Below are 17,865 nucleotides of genomic sequence, written 5' to 3'. Positions count from 1 at the left end.
CCTAACCCTAATCCTAATCCTAACCCTAACATAACCCTAATCCCAACCTTAACCCTAACATACCCTTAACAGGCAAACCCTAATCCTATATCAATTCCTAACCTTAGTCCAAATCCTAATCATATAGCCTTGGAAGGGGGTGCTCCTTTTGGAATGGATAATAAATTGGACATTCAAAATCATACTTGTTACACAAAGTGAATTTAATTTCAAGTTTAAAATAAATCTGGACTTAGTAAAGTCCAAAATGAAAATCATCTCTGTTCTTGACTGATACCATAGAGGATGGCATTGCCATACTCAAGTAAAGAATATGGTTTTCCCTGCCGGACTAAATCGAGGATATCATGCTTGGTACTAGTATCAGTCAGTTGTTATCTGACATAACCTTTGAACCCACAAATTAAGGAAATGAAGGAAATATTCCGTTATCGACATGACCACCAGGTACCAGTTACACTGTGACAAAGACACACACATATTTGTGTAGTAAATCATACACAGTTGATTTCTGACTAAACATTCTCATGCTGAAAATTATTTTCCGTATGTTCATTTATTTGCTTGTTTGTTCATGAGCGACACTGACAACTAACTCACTGTTTACTGTATTAATATTGTGATGTATGTACAGTACTAATAAAGTGCAATATTGTGCAGTTCTGTATTAATTGCGTACACAAGAAACCTGTGATGAATGCACCGGTTCAGCTTTGGACTTATAGTTTGTTCTCATATTTGTTTTAGTGAATATGGGTGAGTTCCAGAATTGGCCCATAGTATGTGCTGCATTTTTGACTCAAGCATTAAGCCGTGGGTATGCTAGCTCCACGGGGGTCTTCTATGTAGAATGGAAGAAAACATTTGGTGAGGATCTTCATGGGGATGGTAGCAGTACAATCGGCTTGCTGGCATCATCTGTCATGTGGGTGATGTTAACAACTGGTAAGGACACTTGTATAATGCTGCTAGCGGGAGAGCAATAAGTGTGTGGGTGCTATGGGTGATGTGGGTGCCATGGGTGCTAACAATCAAAACACCATTATCCCTAGAACTATTATTAAGAAGATATTTTATCCGTCACAAAAAATACACGCGTTTACGCCCAAACGACCTAGGCTAATCAGGGATCTGCGTCCACCGCCCAGCCTCAGATGTCTTTAAACCAATCTATTGTGGCACCTTGAGTTTCACCGCACCGGCTGATAGGTCATTGGCCACCACCACTCCTAGTTTAGTCTACAAGACTGCAAGAGGAGTATAACCACTGAAGACTGAAGACTGAAGACTGAAGACACATACCATGTTTGCAGTAAAATGAAAATTATATTCCAGACACCGTCAAAATGTCAAACTTTTTTTGCATTGTTTTTAAATAATTAACCGCAGTTCATTTATTCAACCTCATAACAGGATCATACTTAAAAAAATTATGATGAATGAACAGACATTCATTAAATATTGAAAAAAAAAACCCAAAATTACTCATGCCTAATTTGCATAATAATATCATGAATACATAATTAGCTGTAATTACCTAAATTGCATAATTAATTACTTTTTGTGTATTTTTTGTTATCAATTGAATGAACTTTGTATACATATGTGTGCAATAAAACCCACACCTTTATATCATGTACGGTTTTCTATTGGCATCAATTTTGCATATTAATTAGCTGAACTTAGTCATTTTTGAGATTTAATTTGTCTGCAGATTGGCCGAAATTGCTAAAATAGTATATTTGGTTAATTTGTTATAATTATTCAATGATAGATTTTTTAATTTTGTTTTCTTTAACGAAGTCAGGAAAGATAGGCATTTAACATGTGATATTTAAATTAACGCTGTTTTTCAAGCAAGCGTCCAAATAAACCTTCAAAATTTTGTCATTACAGCCATTTGTGGCAGGATTTCATTCCATCTACGAGCATCTTTAATTTGACACTACATCACAATGCATTGACCGATTTCAATTCTGTTTTTTGATTTTTGATGCTTTAATAAAGTTCAATAACGTAGGAACATTAAATAACGTGTTTCTGCTGCGATTATTTTTGAAGTGATATGCCTACTCTTAATGTTGATGGGTCCATTTCATTATCCTTTACAATTTGTTCAGTGCTTTATGTTCTCTTTTTAAATTCCCTCGCAATTCTCCAGGTCGTCATCTCCTCACTGGCACTTCTGATTTTTAGTATTGATACACTGAATTCCTATATAAATTTCCTCAGGTATGTGCCCTATTACCACCTGCCTTCACCCAACCTTTTTTTTTTTTTTTAAATGACATTGAATACCTCCTCTAAAGATAAATATTATAAATTTCCTCAAATAAGAATTGTTACTCATATCCATACTCTAACACCAACGCCTTCCTCTTTTAATATTTAAGGCTCTTATTTCTTGAACAATCATATGAATTCCTCAATATATTGCACACGTATCTTCCTCTCTTCCATTCAGTAGCTTTACTGCTTCACTTATTAACTTATCTTTTTCTTCTTCTACCTCCGCCTCCTCTTCTTCTTTCCTCTTTCCCTCTTCCTCTCCTCTCTTCCTCTTTTTTCCTCACTTTCTTTTTTTTCTTCTCAAGGCATTATTTCCTCAATTTTGACTGTCATTTCCAATTTGCATCCCTGATTAATCCATATTTGAAATGAAATCAAACGGGAGGAATATGAACCCAATAAGACCTAATATAACGGGTTATAGGCCTTGCCATAACTGATTATTTTTAATAAAGTGTTAACCATAATGGAGGACCCCGGAAATAGTCCTGTTCTGTTGAAATATGCATGTTGGTTCAGTAATGAAATATGCGTTGTATACACTTGTATTAGTCACGCTGTAATGCTTTCTGGTGCGCACACAGCGCCCGCTGGTACTCCGCGCGTACGCCCGTTGGTACTTCGCGATCTGCGCGCACGCGATAGCTCGCGGACAGACGGACGGACACTCTGCAAATAGTATTATGATTTATATACCTCATATATATATTCCTCTTATCTGATTGGTTAAAAGTGGAGTCATTAAAATAGATGTGCCCCCTTATTTCTATCAAGATGACGTCATAAGCAATTGTGCCGGGGCATAGAATCAACTTTGTCAGATAAATAATTTGATAGTCGCAACCCCGAATACACAGGTCGTGGGTATACATTACGCACCCACTATACGGTCGGCGTTGATTACAGTGTTGTAAAAGAGACTATATCGATCACAGTTCGCGATGAATTTGACCTCTCCTTGCAGACGACGACCTACCTTTCACCGCTGCAGTGATTTGTTTACAATCTGTTACATGTTAAGGATTTATACCTGCCAAATGTCACTTGTTAGACAAATTACTACGACCTGAATGCTGAAGACTCGGCAGTGTGTGATGTTAGCACAGAAATGGTAGGGTTTTAGATATGAAATCGGCATATATCGGTCCAAATTCTGCACCCTTGTCTTGCTCTTGCATGGACTGTTCATTACTTTAATTACAGTTCAAATTCAAGGCCTATGGAGTTAAAAGCTTGCAGGCCTTGTCAGCTCAGGATATCTTTTAACCAATTAAATGAGAAGAATCTATATTATTCGGTATATAAAACAAATATTGACTGCTTAATATTCGGGGCACAGTTTAAAATTATAGGCCCTCGGTGATGTCATAATTTTAACTGTGCCCCTCATAGCAGTCAATATGTATAATAGTCTGTTGTTTATATTTTCATCAACTATAGACATCTCTATATATTGGCACTTTCCTGCCATTGATAGGTTAAACATTGATATCACACCCTTCATGATCTTGCTTTCGTTATTTTATAATACACTCTACGTGACATCAACGGCAGGAAAGTACCAATAATAGGAATGGTGTATAGAACATTTATGATTAACATTCATTCTTTGCATTTTCAGCCCCAATATCTGGTGCATTATAAAGTCATCATTTTGGAGTCCGTCCTGTCGTTATGTTAGGTGGTTTCTTATCAGCTCTAGGTCTCTTCATCTCATCATTTGCTGATACAATACATCTATTGTACTTCACAATACCAATGACAGGTGAGGAATAATTATTAAGCCCGGTTCGTACTTTTTATATTCTACGTCGAAAATGTGATGTAGTATTCCTTACTGAATATGATTCCATTCAAGTTAACTTCTTAACTTCTAAGTCAAAAATTCAAGATATCTGATGCACCCGACGAGTTATGTATTACTCTATAACTATAATGGAAAGTTTGAACAAAACCTATCAAAGTTGATTATTGTGTTCCATCAAGCCATCATCTTAATGAACAAAAAACTTCAAATTTAAGATTATGTTTCCCTGTGTCATATTATAACAGAGATTGGTAGTTTGACATTCATTGTATCCTCTCCAGGGTTTGGATGCGGAGTAGCATACACTGCAAGTATTACCATTATCACTAAGTACTTCCACAAACACTTCGCTTTAGCAAGTGGCATCTCATCGACGGGGATGTTTGTTGGATCCATGACCCTTCCCGTCATCATCCAAGCGCTTGTCAAGTACTACACCTGGAGGAATGCCATGATGATTATCTCTGGTATCATAGCGCAGGTGGTGATCTGTGGCGCCCTAATGAAGCCACCACCCAAATTAGACAAACTTGGGAAAGAAACAAAATCAGATGTTGCTGAAGAGTCCAACCAAAACTGTGATCATGAATCGTATGCTTATACTACTGCATCCACACAGTATGGTGGTGAAGTGGAGATCGCTGTTGTCAGAAATAAAAACTACTTCCGAGTTATTTTAGATAGCCTAGGAATCTCGCTGATCTGGACAAATCGTGTTTACGCGTGTGCACTTCCCATGTTCTTTCTTTCTGGCGGTGTGTATTCTACATGTTTAGTGTACATCAAGGAAAGAGCTGAAGTAGTTGGTATTTCAGATTACAATGCTACTCTTCTCATATCTATCATCAGTATTAGCGGTTTCGTTGCACAAGCAGGACATGGTCGTTTAATAGACAAAAAGATTTTTCATCCGACTACGCTCTTCGCTATTGGTAACTTTCTTGCGGCAGTATCACTGCCGATAACGGCAGTTTCTGAACAATATGCAGTATTTGTGATATGTGCAGCTAATATTGGATTCGCTGCAGGATTGTATATAGCTATGCACGTAGTCATAGTGAGAGGGATAGTTGGCGTCCATCGTTTCCCTGGTGGTTATGGACTAACATTGTTTGTTTTGGCTACGAGTATTATGAGTACAGTTCTTATAGCAGGTAGGTTGATTAACTCTAGATATGACATTTTTGTTCACGCATGTGCACAGTTTATCCCTTACATACCCTGTGTCTTGAATAGCTATTTTAACCCACCAACCCTGTGGTTAAGAGGCTAGGAAATAATTCCTAATATCTCATACCCTCGTTTGTATGCCTTCATCTACATTTTTTAAATTTTCTAAAATTTTATCCTGCGCCCCATGACAAGTACTATTTAGCCCATTTAATCTTGTAGTGAGGATATTCAGTGTAGGGAATTTTGAGCCGTTTTTATTAAACATGTTTGCAATTGGCCACTTGGTCACTATGGTCAGTATAATTAGCTATAATTTGTTTACTTAGTGATTAGGCATATCATCTGTATAGAAACCTATTCAGGAAGCTGCAATATGCGATTTATTTCAGAAAAAGTTCAATATAACTACAGTGCACAAAATTAAGTCCATTCTCTATAGTTAATTGAATTTTTATTGACTCTTGTAATAACCAAGCAATGTGTGTATAAACATATCCAATGTATCGTGATAAGGCATCTAGCATCTGTATAGAAAACTTTTCAAACACAATTTGACATATTGCCAACATGCAGTGTTCCTGAAACACATTAGGCAATTTGCTTCCAAATAAAACTAAAGTTTAAGGACAAAGCATCTGATGGGCTGATACAGTGGACATTATGGTGTAATTTTTGTCGTAGTAGTAGCCATATTTGTTTCCTGTAAGTGGCTTAAAAACCTAAATGCAAAATGAAGTGGTTTTTTTTTCAGAGTTAAAACGCAGGTATCATTATGCCTCAAATCACGTATTTATTGTCAAATCTGTGGAGGGTAGGTTAGTATATGAATATTGACAAGTTAAACCAAAGTAGCTCAAAGTGCTATACACCTGATCCGTGAACTTTGTCTTTTTTAAAGACAAATTCTTGTTTGCTGTGAAATTTAAACCTTTATACACGAGAACTACGCGTTCCATAGAAAAAAATCCCCGCGCATGTGGTGGTGGGGGTGTGTGCGTGTGAGTTTTGTATATGTGTGTGTGTTTGGCAGAGTTTGGCAGAGTGCCGAATAATTATACACCGGTAACAACCAGTGATGTATCGTTCGAGTCCGGACTCGGACTCGAGTCCGACTCGAGTCCACTTTTGTTGGACTCGGACTTGGCTCGACTCGGACACCAAAAGACTCGGCTCGGCTCGGACTCGGACACAAAGGACTCGGACTCGAAGCCGAGTCCGGTCCGAGTCCAGTCAAATTAAATCCATGTAAAATGTGAAATGATTATCTAAAAATGTCAAAGTAGATCTCAAATTTGTTGACTTTACATATTTGGCAATTTTACAAATTAATTGGGGCTGTCAAATCTGTGATCTGTCATATATCCTACATATCGACCAAATTATTTAGATTTATTTGTCACTTTGTAGAATCATATTATTGTTATCATTAATGAAATAATTGATAATTAAATAAATGCAAACTTTTTTAAATATTTGGACTACATCAAAAGATCTAAGAGTTCTTTCATGGAACTTTCCAATCCAATCTTGAAAGAGAGAAATATGCACACTGGACCATACATCTCAGCTCAGTAAATTGTAATGGCAGTAGGGTGCACATTTGTGTGGGACAATTTTGAAAAGATATTTAGAATTAAAGGTGAATTTCTGTTATTATTATTATGATGATGATGATAATGATGATGATAAAGAGAATGATAACGATGATGATGATGATATTTTTCTATGATATATTTGAATACATTGCAATTCATTTACATGTATGCTGCATGCAGCCTAGTCCCTGGGTGCAAGTTCACTGTGCGTTTACATGTAGTGTGCCACACACACACAGATAGCCCCACATGACTGCTGTGAGTGCTGTTTAGTACAGGTGGTCTGATACATGTAGAAGTTTTTACCATCAGGAGATACCTGTTCATGGGTATGGGACTTTGAAGGGGTGTGTGTACAGTTGGTTGGTTGAGTTGTGTAGAGTCTTTTAAATGTTAACTGTGTAGGGTGGGGTTTGGTAGGGTGGGTGTGTATGCAGACTTGTAGTATTGGGACCCGCCATGAGTACGGGTACGGGTCCCGGACCATGAGTATGGGTACGGGTCCCAAGCCACGAGTACGAGTCCCAGGTCACGGGTACGGGTCCGAGTCCATGAGTACGGGTACGGGTCCAAAGTCAAAATAGGGTATGAGTACGGGTACGGGTACGAAGCCACGAGTACGGGTACGGAAATTGGGACTCGAGTACGGGTACGGGTACGGGTCCCAGTATGAGTACGGGCCATGGGTACGGGTATGGAAATTTCAACTTATGGGTCCAATTATAGGGTATGAGTTATGGGTATTATGAGGGGAATTAGACATACCCATAATTATGGGTATGAGTATAAACAAATTAATAAAACAAGTACAAAAAGAGATTAAATATTGGTGTCATGGTGAATCTAGCCTAAATGTGGCATATTTTGGGATGCAAGTTAAAAACTATGTCTTTGTATGGACAACCAGACTGTGCAATATTAATTTCAACATACTTTAGTATATTTAGCAGTGATGTCACGTTCGAGTCTGGACTCGGACTCAAGTCCACTTTTTGCCGGACTCGGACTAAGCTCTGAATTGAACATTAAAAGGCTCAGCTCGGTAAAAAAAATAGGACTCGGGCTCGAAGTCGACCCCAGTCCGATTCCAGTCCTGCAGTCCAATCAATCCATGTACAATGTGGAAAAATTATTTATCTTAAAACATCAATTGGAATTAAATTAATTGTCAATTTTCCAAGTACATTCATGCACATCTACACAATACACATCCATCAGATTATCCATTAGCTCAATCATTATAATTATTATCATTAATTATGCACATCTGGATAATTGTATTCATGTTTTATCAATATTTTAAAACTCCTTTAAATCTCTTATCAAATCCCAAACTTCAGTATGGTAAGGACCTCTCTATTCATTTGTCTCAGATGCACTGGTAGAAGAAGTACATGTACACTGTGAGCTCATGTGGCTGGCAGAAAATCTCACTCCAGTCCCCAGCACCAGTCACATCATTAGTTCTACATGTGTGCAGCATACAAGTAGTGGAGTGTATTTGAATGGGGAATATCAAAATGATTAATACAAGCTAAAATAATGATATTTTAACATAAAACATAAAAATTCACCACAAAAGAAAAAAAAAAAAATCTTGAAATGTTTTTCCAGTTTGCTAGGTCTTTTTCTGTATTGATCAGTCATTGTGTGAATGAGACATGTATACATGTAGCATACATGTCATGGGTGGCAGTGTGCACAGGCTGTTGTAGATCTCAGCATTCATGTTCTTTTTGTGTAGCCAGGGTTGGATTGATATTTTTCAGGGCCCTGGACCAGGCTAAAATAAATTTAAGGGCACTTGCTAAAGCTTTCCATTTACTCCCCACACAACCCCATTCATGATGTAACCTATTTGTTTTAATTATGAATTTATGATCAGAGGACTCGCAGTGGGATTCATGAGTGGAGTTAACATGCATCTGGGAAGTGATAGTATTCTATTCTCACTTTCCTGCATTTGTGTATAAACCATGTACTGTATGGTACCCGTACCCGTGGGTACGGTAAAAATAGGGCATGAGTACGGGTCCGGGTCCAAAGCCACAGGTACGGAAATTGGGACCCGAGTACGGGTACGGGTACGGGGTACTACAAGTCTGGTATAGGGAGAGCGGTGTGTGGTATAGTGTAGTGAGTGACTTATGGCCAATGACCTTCTTTTTCTACAATTTTAGCATCAAAAACTTTGCAATTTTCTTTTTTCAGCAAATTTGTATTGTAAATTTTCAAATTAGAAACAAAATTTAAAATTTTGCTCCATTTTTGGGAAATAATGACCCATTTTTTCAAAATGTTATACCAAATGACCCCCTTCTTTCAAAATTTTATACCCAATTATCCCTTTTTCATTTTGTTATACCCAAATGACCCATTTTTATACAAATAGGCTCCTACTAAGCAATGCCACACACCTGTCACATCATAAGTTGAATGACCCCCCCCCCCCCCATACACACACACACGGGCATGGACTTTGACCGAGTCCGGACTCGAGTCCGGACTCGAATCTTATTTTTGTTGGACTCGGACTTGGCTCGGACTCGGCACCCCTGGACTTGGACTCGAGTCCGGACTCGGACACAAAAGGACTCGGACTTGGCTCGGACTCGGATACAAATGGACTCGGCTCGGCTCGGACTCGGACAAGCTGGACTCGGGTACAAGTCTGGTAACAACACCAGTATACCACCCTCTGTCACTCATTTATCACCCTAAATCATCGTTAAATAATTAATCACGTGAAAACAAAATACAATTTTAACTTTATTTTTCAGTTTTCCTGTAAACATCAATAGTCCGACAAGGGTCAGCGAACAATTACACTAAATCATAGTCATACGATGCCCTTAAATTGTTCGAGCGAATAACACGTCACACACGCAGGTCATTATAAAGCGAATCAATGTTGTACATTCTAAAGAAAAAAATGTAACGCAGATGGAATTAGAATACGTGAAAAGTGACGGTTATTAATAAAATATATAACTGATGCGTAGTCAGTAACGTCTATCATTACTTTTTTGATTTGCAGGTCTACTACTAGACTACACAGGTGACTACATGGCAGGCTTTCTCTATGCAAGCATCATACAAGGATTATGTGGTGTATGGACACTCGTCAGTCATGTCATGTGGACAAAATGCGTCAAAGATCCAAGATGGCCGCCATCTCTTCCATCAGTATGCCATAGTGCGCCAAAGGAAGCTGCTGAACCACCTAAAAATATTGTGAGGAACGAGGAATTGTAGGATTAACCTGTTACTCTGTGTCTATTTGGGACATTTTGTAAACCCAAGGAGAATATTCAATATTCACCCACGGACAGCATCATACTTTTTCCCACGTTGCAACAAAACCATGAAAATTTGAATAATTTGTAGGGTATTCATTGCTTTGTCAAATTAAATTCATTAACCACATTTGGGTGAGATTCATCCAAATCCAAACTTCAATATCAAAGTTGTGGAGTAAGATTTATAATTAATATTTGGTGACAATGGAAGATTGTCTGAAACTGAAACATCATACATGAACTCAATTTTCTAAAAATCTCAATCAATCGAAATGAAGACGAAAGCAAGAGAGGGAGCAAGCCAACAAACACAGGTAAAATAGATACACGGTCAGATAGCATGTACGTTTATCCTGTATAAAGAAAGTCAAATAATCACACTACCTGTAGGTGATAGAAAATGTACAATCCGTTATTGTTCATGACAGTTTCGATTTACTATATCCCATAAAGCCTCACATTTACGAGTATAATGACATTCAGAAAAGGTGACCGAAACGAGAGAAAGAAGTGAATTGGACACAGTTATGTGGAAGCGTGGATAGAATAAGTGTATACTTACCTTCTTTTGATGCATGCGGTACCAGGTCCCCACAAAGAGGCCCATATCCTGACACGGTGGCTTAGGGGTCCGGGGATCGGTGCACCCCCCTCCCCCAACCCCGGACGTCGGTTCATGTAAGATAGTCGGTAGACGGAGGGCTTTGGTTAAAAAACATCTTTTTGGTGAACATTGAATTATACTCGTGCATAAAATATTTTGCTTTTAGGTTGCTAGCCTTTTTCGGTCTAAATTAACGTGGGCGGTAAATAACTGTACATCGTCGGTAAAGTGTGCTTTTGTGTGCTGGCGAATATTGAATTACACCCTTGGGTTGTATGATAACAAAGGTATAAGGTACCTTTAGTTGAAGTGGGCGCTGTGGGCGCTTTCACGTGATTTTCTTTTGTTCCCTTATTGACAGTAACCTGCCTGGTAAAGCGTTAATACGCTGTCATGCCAGTTACTAATTTAATGGTGGAACCCTTCTAACCTGCACAAAAGGTACCTCTTGATGAATAGCTTGTAGGCACAATTAAGGGAGCAATGCGTTACGTAATCTGTTGCATCGCCATGATTTAATAGCTCCGTGTGTATAACCAACAATTTACAATGAAAGGACATTCCTGAACTTCGTTGACTTGGGTATGATTTGGAACCATGGTCATTGTCATAGATGTGCTAACATAGCCATAGTGGTTCAGCTGAAAGCTGTGTGTTTAAGACAAAATAAGGCATTTACATGACTCTGTTTTATAGAGATAAGTTGACTTCTGACGTCAATGTGTTTTGCCTGGCAGTATGCGCGCGCATCATATTTTGTTTTTTAAAACTCCCGCCACATCACAATAAGACTATTGAACAGTGTAGTGGGGTTCGCTCAAGCATATAGATATACCAGTCCCTTGCCTTTGTTGATAAACATTGAGGTCAACTCATCTATACTGACGGTATATAAATTAGCTACATGCATTTGAATGGGGCTTCAACTTTGGGCCTTATAGTTAATTGGCAAATTAACTTTGCTTAATTGGGCGTATGTAATTAACATCTTTGGCCTCGCTTTCAGTTTTCCACTTCGCTAACTCCGGCCTAAATAGAGTTAGCTGAGCCAAACGCCACCAACGGCATCGACGTGGTGAATTACGAAAAAGGTGGATACTTTGAATGTAATTTACTTCTGTATTCGTTTTTCATTATACAATAGAGCAATACGGATCTGTTAATTTAGGCCCACAATATTGAAAAGCTAGCTGTAAACGTTGAATAATATTTTTGTTTAAAGAATTCGTTATAATTCTAGTAGATACTGGTTTCAACTTGCAAAACACGTACAATGCCTAAAATATATGCAACTGGTCTCGGACAGCTGGTTAGATTACTTGAGTTTACCATTTTAGACCTCTTACTATCCTCTAAATCTATAATGGTATTCAATTTCAAAAACAAAGTCGGCTTTATACATGTACACAATTTGGGGAATTTGTTTTCTCCACTAGAAGCAAGATACAAGTAGGTGTCATTCCATTTACAATATATGTCTTCAGTGCTCAAGGGGAAGTACATTATTACTTTTTCAAGTCAGAGCGGTCAACCCGCTTCTTGACAAATTGAAAATTTGTACAACATTCCCGACCAATATAAACACGAACGTGAATTTGCCCTTAAATCCATCAGTCGGCCTGGCTATCTAAGTACAGACAAGAATATGTAAAGCAATCAGCTTTCTTTACCCGCGAGAAAACTAGCTCTACCCGCTTGATTACCTGGGTAACAAGAGTCAACCTTAAAATTGTGATGAGATCTGTACGGACTCATCAGGTTGTTCCTTATGCCCACGGCTTGCTCTTATGTTTAGCACGTAAACTAAAGGACCATTGGTGTATTGTTATTAGTCTCAGGTAAAAACTGGCATTTGAATACGCCCGAAATTAACCAATAACAGTCTTGCTTATATCCCAAGGGCAAATGACTGTCTAAACAACTTATGATTTCAAAGGGTATGTTGTGTTCGTCTGTCGGTTGAGTTTATGATTTGCACAGATATGTGTTATGTTGTAATGCTTCAGTCACTGTTGGTTTAGTTTATATTCATACGAAGAAAAATCACTTCGGATTATTTTCCAGAGCTTTATTGTTCAAGTGCTGACTATAATGAATGGAAAATTTACGGGAAATGATTCTTCTCAAGCCACCTTTGATACTAACGCATCCTGAACTCTTGAGTCTCTTGAGTCCTAATTCTTTTAATGAATGACATTCTTTATACAGCTGGGAAATGCTGCAAATTTTGAGCGAACCAGAGGAGTAAAGACCAGCCAAGGTACCCGGTCTAGGGATCTGCAACCATTTTTAACAAATGAGTTGCAGAGGGCATCCAGTTTAGGAAGGTAGAGCAGAAAGTAAGTTAGTTTAGTGGTTCTATACCGTGTTTCACAACCGGGAGGTCCCTTGTTCGATTCCCAGGTCTGCCTAAGACTGGAAAAATACTGCTATAATAAAGTTAATTTGGTGCGCGATCTCAGTTAGTCCTTTACTAAATGGCTGTGTCTCTTACAGACACCCTCCCTCTAGAATCCAAACCACGGTACCGGTTCGCTCTCTTTATTTTTCGTTTTTAAGGGTATACGAGGTATTGTTCGTCGAAGCAGCGAAAAAAAAATCGATTTTCATTATCTCAATCAATATATTATTGAAAAATAACACTTTGGTGTTTTGCAAAAGTTCATTCTACAAATCATATACTTTGAAAACTTGCTTAATTTATAGTTGTTATTGAGCCTTACGTTTTAAAGTGTTGTTGTTTCAGCCTCCTTTACAAAATAACTCAAGAACCACAGGACCTATAAAAGTGATATTTGAATTCTTCTACACGCTCGCTATGAATTGAGCAATGCAATTTTTGCTAATGCTCACTACCAACGTATAACCTTAAAATGGAATACATTAACAACATAGAGTACCGAAGTGTGACGTCATAAAATTTAAACTGTTTGGAACCAGGCCAATTTACACTGATTTCAATGGGGCTAATTAGGTATTCATGCGGCCATGTCTCGGGCCCTCATGATCCGATTCCCACCAAATTTGGACTGTGGATGTTTTCATCATGTTCTACTGAAATATGGTCATGAAAATGCTGAAATGCAAAAAAAGTTTTTTGTGACATCATCATTTCGGTACTCTATTCAGACATAAAAGTAAAAGAGACATAACGTTCCCATCTGTTTCCTCATTCACGTATTCTTGGCATGGGAACAGTATATAAACCCAGATCAAAAGTACAGCGACCCTCTGCGTAGTTAAAGATGTACAAAACATTATGCTTATGTCTCATGGCGTTTTCAATACCTTCACTAACCTTCTAACGCATGTCCCAAATAACTAAAGGACTTCGACCTCGCAAGTTTTTTTCATGAACATTTCAGCTCAATTATGTTAGGTCTCTCTTATGACTGAAGTATACTTCCAACTTACTGCATTGATTTCTCGTCCAAGTAAATTTGATTACATAGACTTGGTGATCAATGCAATGCCCTGAAGCATCATGCTTGTATACACACCAAATACTGACGTTGAGTTGCAACTCGAGGATAAACTAGTAACTTTGGTTTATAAGGTGATGTTCTTTTCTGGCATGTGTAGTTCTGAACAATTTCAAAACAAGCAATAATTAAGAGTTCAGCTGCTGCAGAACCGACATTAATAGGAGCATAATTTGTATGGGATTGAACAGATAAGAATATATGTAACTTTAACTTGTATATCGTGACTTATTTCATGTCACGTGTTCTTCTTTCGCTTTCAAACGTGGATTAGCTCTTAGATTTCAAATGTTTAATTTGATCACTTTTCCGTTTAATATATTGCTCAAAGGGATACCTAAATTATTATCAGGTTCCTTAAACCTTTCATAAATTCTTTATGGCCACTTTAGTCCACATACATACAAGGGTAATACTGTAAACATTCGCCTAATGGCGTAATATGAGCTCCCTTGACATAACTGGAATATTATGCACAAACTAAAAGTGTTCCTCTCTTGTTGGCATTTTCAGAGGTGGGAGGTCTCTATTTGTACGTGAAGTTTATCCTAAGGCTAAGGATCTCATGTGAGCCTTTAGGCGAATCTTTATGGTATATAATCCAGGTTACATAAAATGACTCTATTCGATCATGGTTTACTGAAACTCCCATGGCCGAGGAAATTTGTCGTCAAATGTTGACAGTTGGTAACAGGTGTCATGCTGGATATATGTTTGTCAATAGTGTGGTATTATGAATTATTGCCGCCCTTTTCAGATAACTCTTTCGTTAAAACAATACTGATTTGTTTAAGAAGCCAGGGGTTTATTTCACTAAATTTTACGAAGCTTCGTAAGTCTCGAAATATTTCGTAGCTTATGACGAGTTCACTAAACTAACTTACGAACGGTACCTTTCGTAAGGAATAGGGATTTACTACAGGGACCCTTTGTAAAGTAACGTATTGAATTTTGTATTTGTAACTTTACGATCGGTTACTTCAGTTAATTAGTGAAATTTAGTCAAATGGACGCTGGCATATTTGGACTATCTCGGAATGTTGACAATAATTAATGAAGGTAATGCTTTGTTCATAACTCGCAAAGGGGATTTAAGTAAATTAACGTGACCTCCTCAAACAAAGCAACTTCTGGTCTGTTACATTATATATGATAGAGGATGCATAACGCATTTAAACTGTGCTCCACCCAGCTGGCATCTATAATAACTCAATATCGATTACACCGACACAAGATACAAGTGTTGACATTTGACTTGGCTCGCAGCATATTCCGTACAATTGACGCATACTAGAAACTGTCAGATAACTCGGATAATTTTATTTGTTTTGCTCTATGCATGCAGAGTTAACGGGATTGTCGTCCAATATTCATCACCGCACTCGCCAATGCTTGTATGGACAAGAAAATACATACGGCCGTTAATAGTCCGTACTTATGCTTTGGATATATACCTCTTAGGAAAACGCATTTCATTTTGCTTGCAAGACAATGAGCATTCTCCTCGGAAATTATTTTTTTCATACATAAATACAGTGGTGGCTGAAAGCGATGTAAGTATGACGAGATAAAATGAAGATCACAGTATGAATTATTCAAAAAACTTGTAATTTAACTTTTGGGCGGCATATATTTGTTTTGTTTTACTTGCAGGTGTTATTTCTTCTTTAACCATGGTTACTCATTCAGTAGATAAGCTAATTATCTGCTCTTCCATGAGCTCCTGAAATCAATAGCATGAACACATAAATATATATAGTCAGTAATTTTGAAATCAAATTATATAGTCGAAATAACAGCTACATTTGAAGCGATTTGCTAGCTCCATGGGAGTCTTCTATATGGAGTGAAAGAAAGCATTTGGTGAGGATCTTCATGGGGATGGTAGCAGTACAATTGGCTTGCTGGCATCATCTGTCATATGGATGATGTTAACAACTGGTAAGGACACTTGTATAATTAAAATTCGAAAAGGAGCTAAATCCAATTAAATCCTTTATAAAAGAATTAAAATTATCGTCCTCATTGTGATAACTTGAAAATAATAAATAAATATAATATAAAAAACAACAACTCTTTTTACAGATTCTGGAAAGCTTATTATGCAATATCACATAACGCATCTGAGCTGCGTTTTCACAAGCTGTTTGATAGCTCATTCGGAACTACTTGCATATTTATTAGTATATTTAACAAGTATAAACTACACTTTAAATTATAATTTACTTCTTTCTTTTTCATTACACAACAAAATAAAAAGGATCTGTTAATTTAGACCCACAAGATTGAAAGTTATCAAAAAATGTTAAATAACATTTTTGTTTTTAAGAATAATAATCCTGGTAGATACTGGTCTCAATTTTTTTTTTTAAACACTTGAAAAACATGAAAATCGTCCCATTTTAAACCTCTTTCTTTCCTTTAAAACTATAATGGTGTTCAAATATTCAAATTTGACAAAAGCTAAGTCGGGTTTCATGTACACAATTTGGTGGATTTGAAAAGCAAGATACAAATACGTGTCATTCCATACTACAATATATGTCTTCAGTGCTCAAGGGGAAGTACATTATTACTTTTCCAAGTCAGAGCGGTCAATCCGCTTCTTGACAAATTGACCAATATAAACACGAACGTGAATTTGCCCTTAAATTTATCAGTTTGCCTGGCTATAAGTACAGACAAGAAAATGTAAAGCCACCAGATTTCTTTACCCGCATGAAAAACTAGCTCTACCCGCTTGATTACCTTGGTAAAAAGAGTCAACTTTAAAATTGTGATGAGAACTGTACGGCCTCATCAGGTTCTTCCTTATGCCTATGGCACGGCCTGTTTTTATGTTTAGCACATAAGCTAAATGGCCGTTCGTGTATTGTTATTAGTCTCGGGTAAAAACCGGCATTTCAATACGCCGAAATTAACCAATAACAGTCTCTCTTATATCCCAAGGGCAAATGACTGTCCAAACAACTTATGATTTCAAAGGATATGCTGTGCTCGTCTCTTGGTTGGGTTTATGCTTTGCAGAGATATGTAGAGTTCTGTTGTAACTCTTCAGACACTGTTGTTTTATTTGATATTTATCATGTTTATATGAAGATAAACCACTTGCATATGGAGAGGACTGTTAGCTTCTTTTCTAGCCACATTTTGCGTTCTCAATTTTAAATTCAAATAAAGAATATGTTTCTCCCTGCCGGACTGAATCGAGGATATCACGCTTGGTACTAGCATCGGTCAGTTGTTATCGGACATAACCTTTGAACCCACAAATTAAGCAAATAAAGGAAGTATTCCGTTATCGACATGACCACCAGGTACCAGTTACACTGTGACAAAGACGAACACAGATTTGTGTAGTAAATCATACACAGTTGATTTCTGACTAAACATTCTCATGCTGAAAATTATTTTCGGTATGTTCATTTATTTGCTTGTTTGTTCATGAGCGACACTGACAACTCACTCACTGTTTACTGTATTGTGATGTATGTACAGTACTAATAAAGTGCAATATTGTGCAGTTCTGTATTAATTGCGTACATACAAAACCTGTGATCAATGCACCTGTTCAGCTTTGGACTTATAGTTTGTTCTCATATTTGTTTTAGTGAAT

General features: G+C 37.5%; 1 protein-coding gene across 1 annotated transcript; it reads left to right on the top strand.

Moving 5' to 3' along the window:
- The first annotated feature begins 584 nt into the window (after positions 1–584).
- Positions 585–11,953, top strand: LOC140145086 (monocarboxylate transporter 12-like). Its single transcript, XM_072166868.1, has 4 exons — positions 585–945; positions 3,911–4,054; positions 4,378–5,250; positions 9,902–11,953. Exons 2-4 carry the CDS (start codon positions 3,964–3,966, stop codon positions 10,117–10,119), a joined length of 1,182 nt encoding a protein of 393 aa, XP_072022969.1. The 5' UTR covers positions 585–945; positions 3,911–3,963; the 3' UTR covers positions 10,120–11,953.
- Positions 11,954–17,865: the final 5,912 nt, after the last annotated feature.

This window comes from Amphiura filiformis, unplaced genomic scaffold, assembly GCF_039555335.1.
Source record: "Amphiura filiformis unplaced genomic scaffold, Afil_fr2py scaffold_131, whole genome shotgun sequence".
Classification (NCBI taxonomy): domain Eukaryota; kingdom Metazoa; phylum Echinodermata; class Ophiuroidea; order Amphilepidida; family Amphiuridae; genus Amphiura; species Amphiura filiformis.
This window is presented reverse-complemented; position numbering and strand designations above follow the sequence as displayed.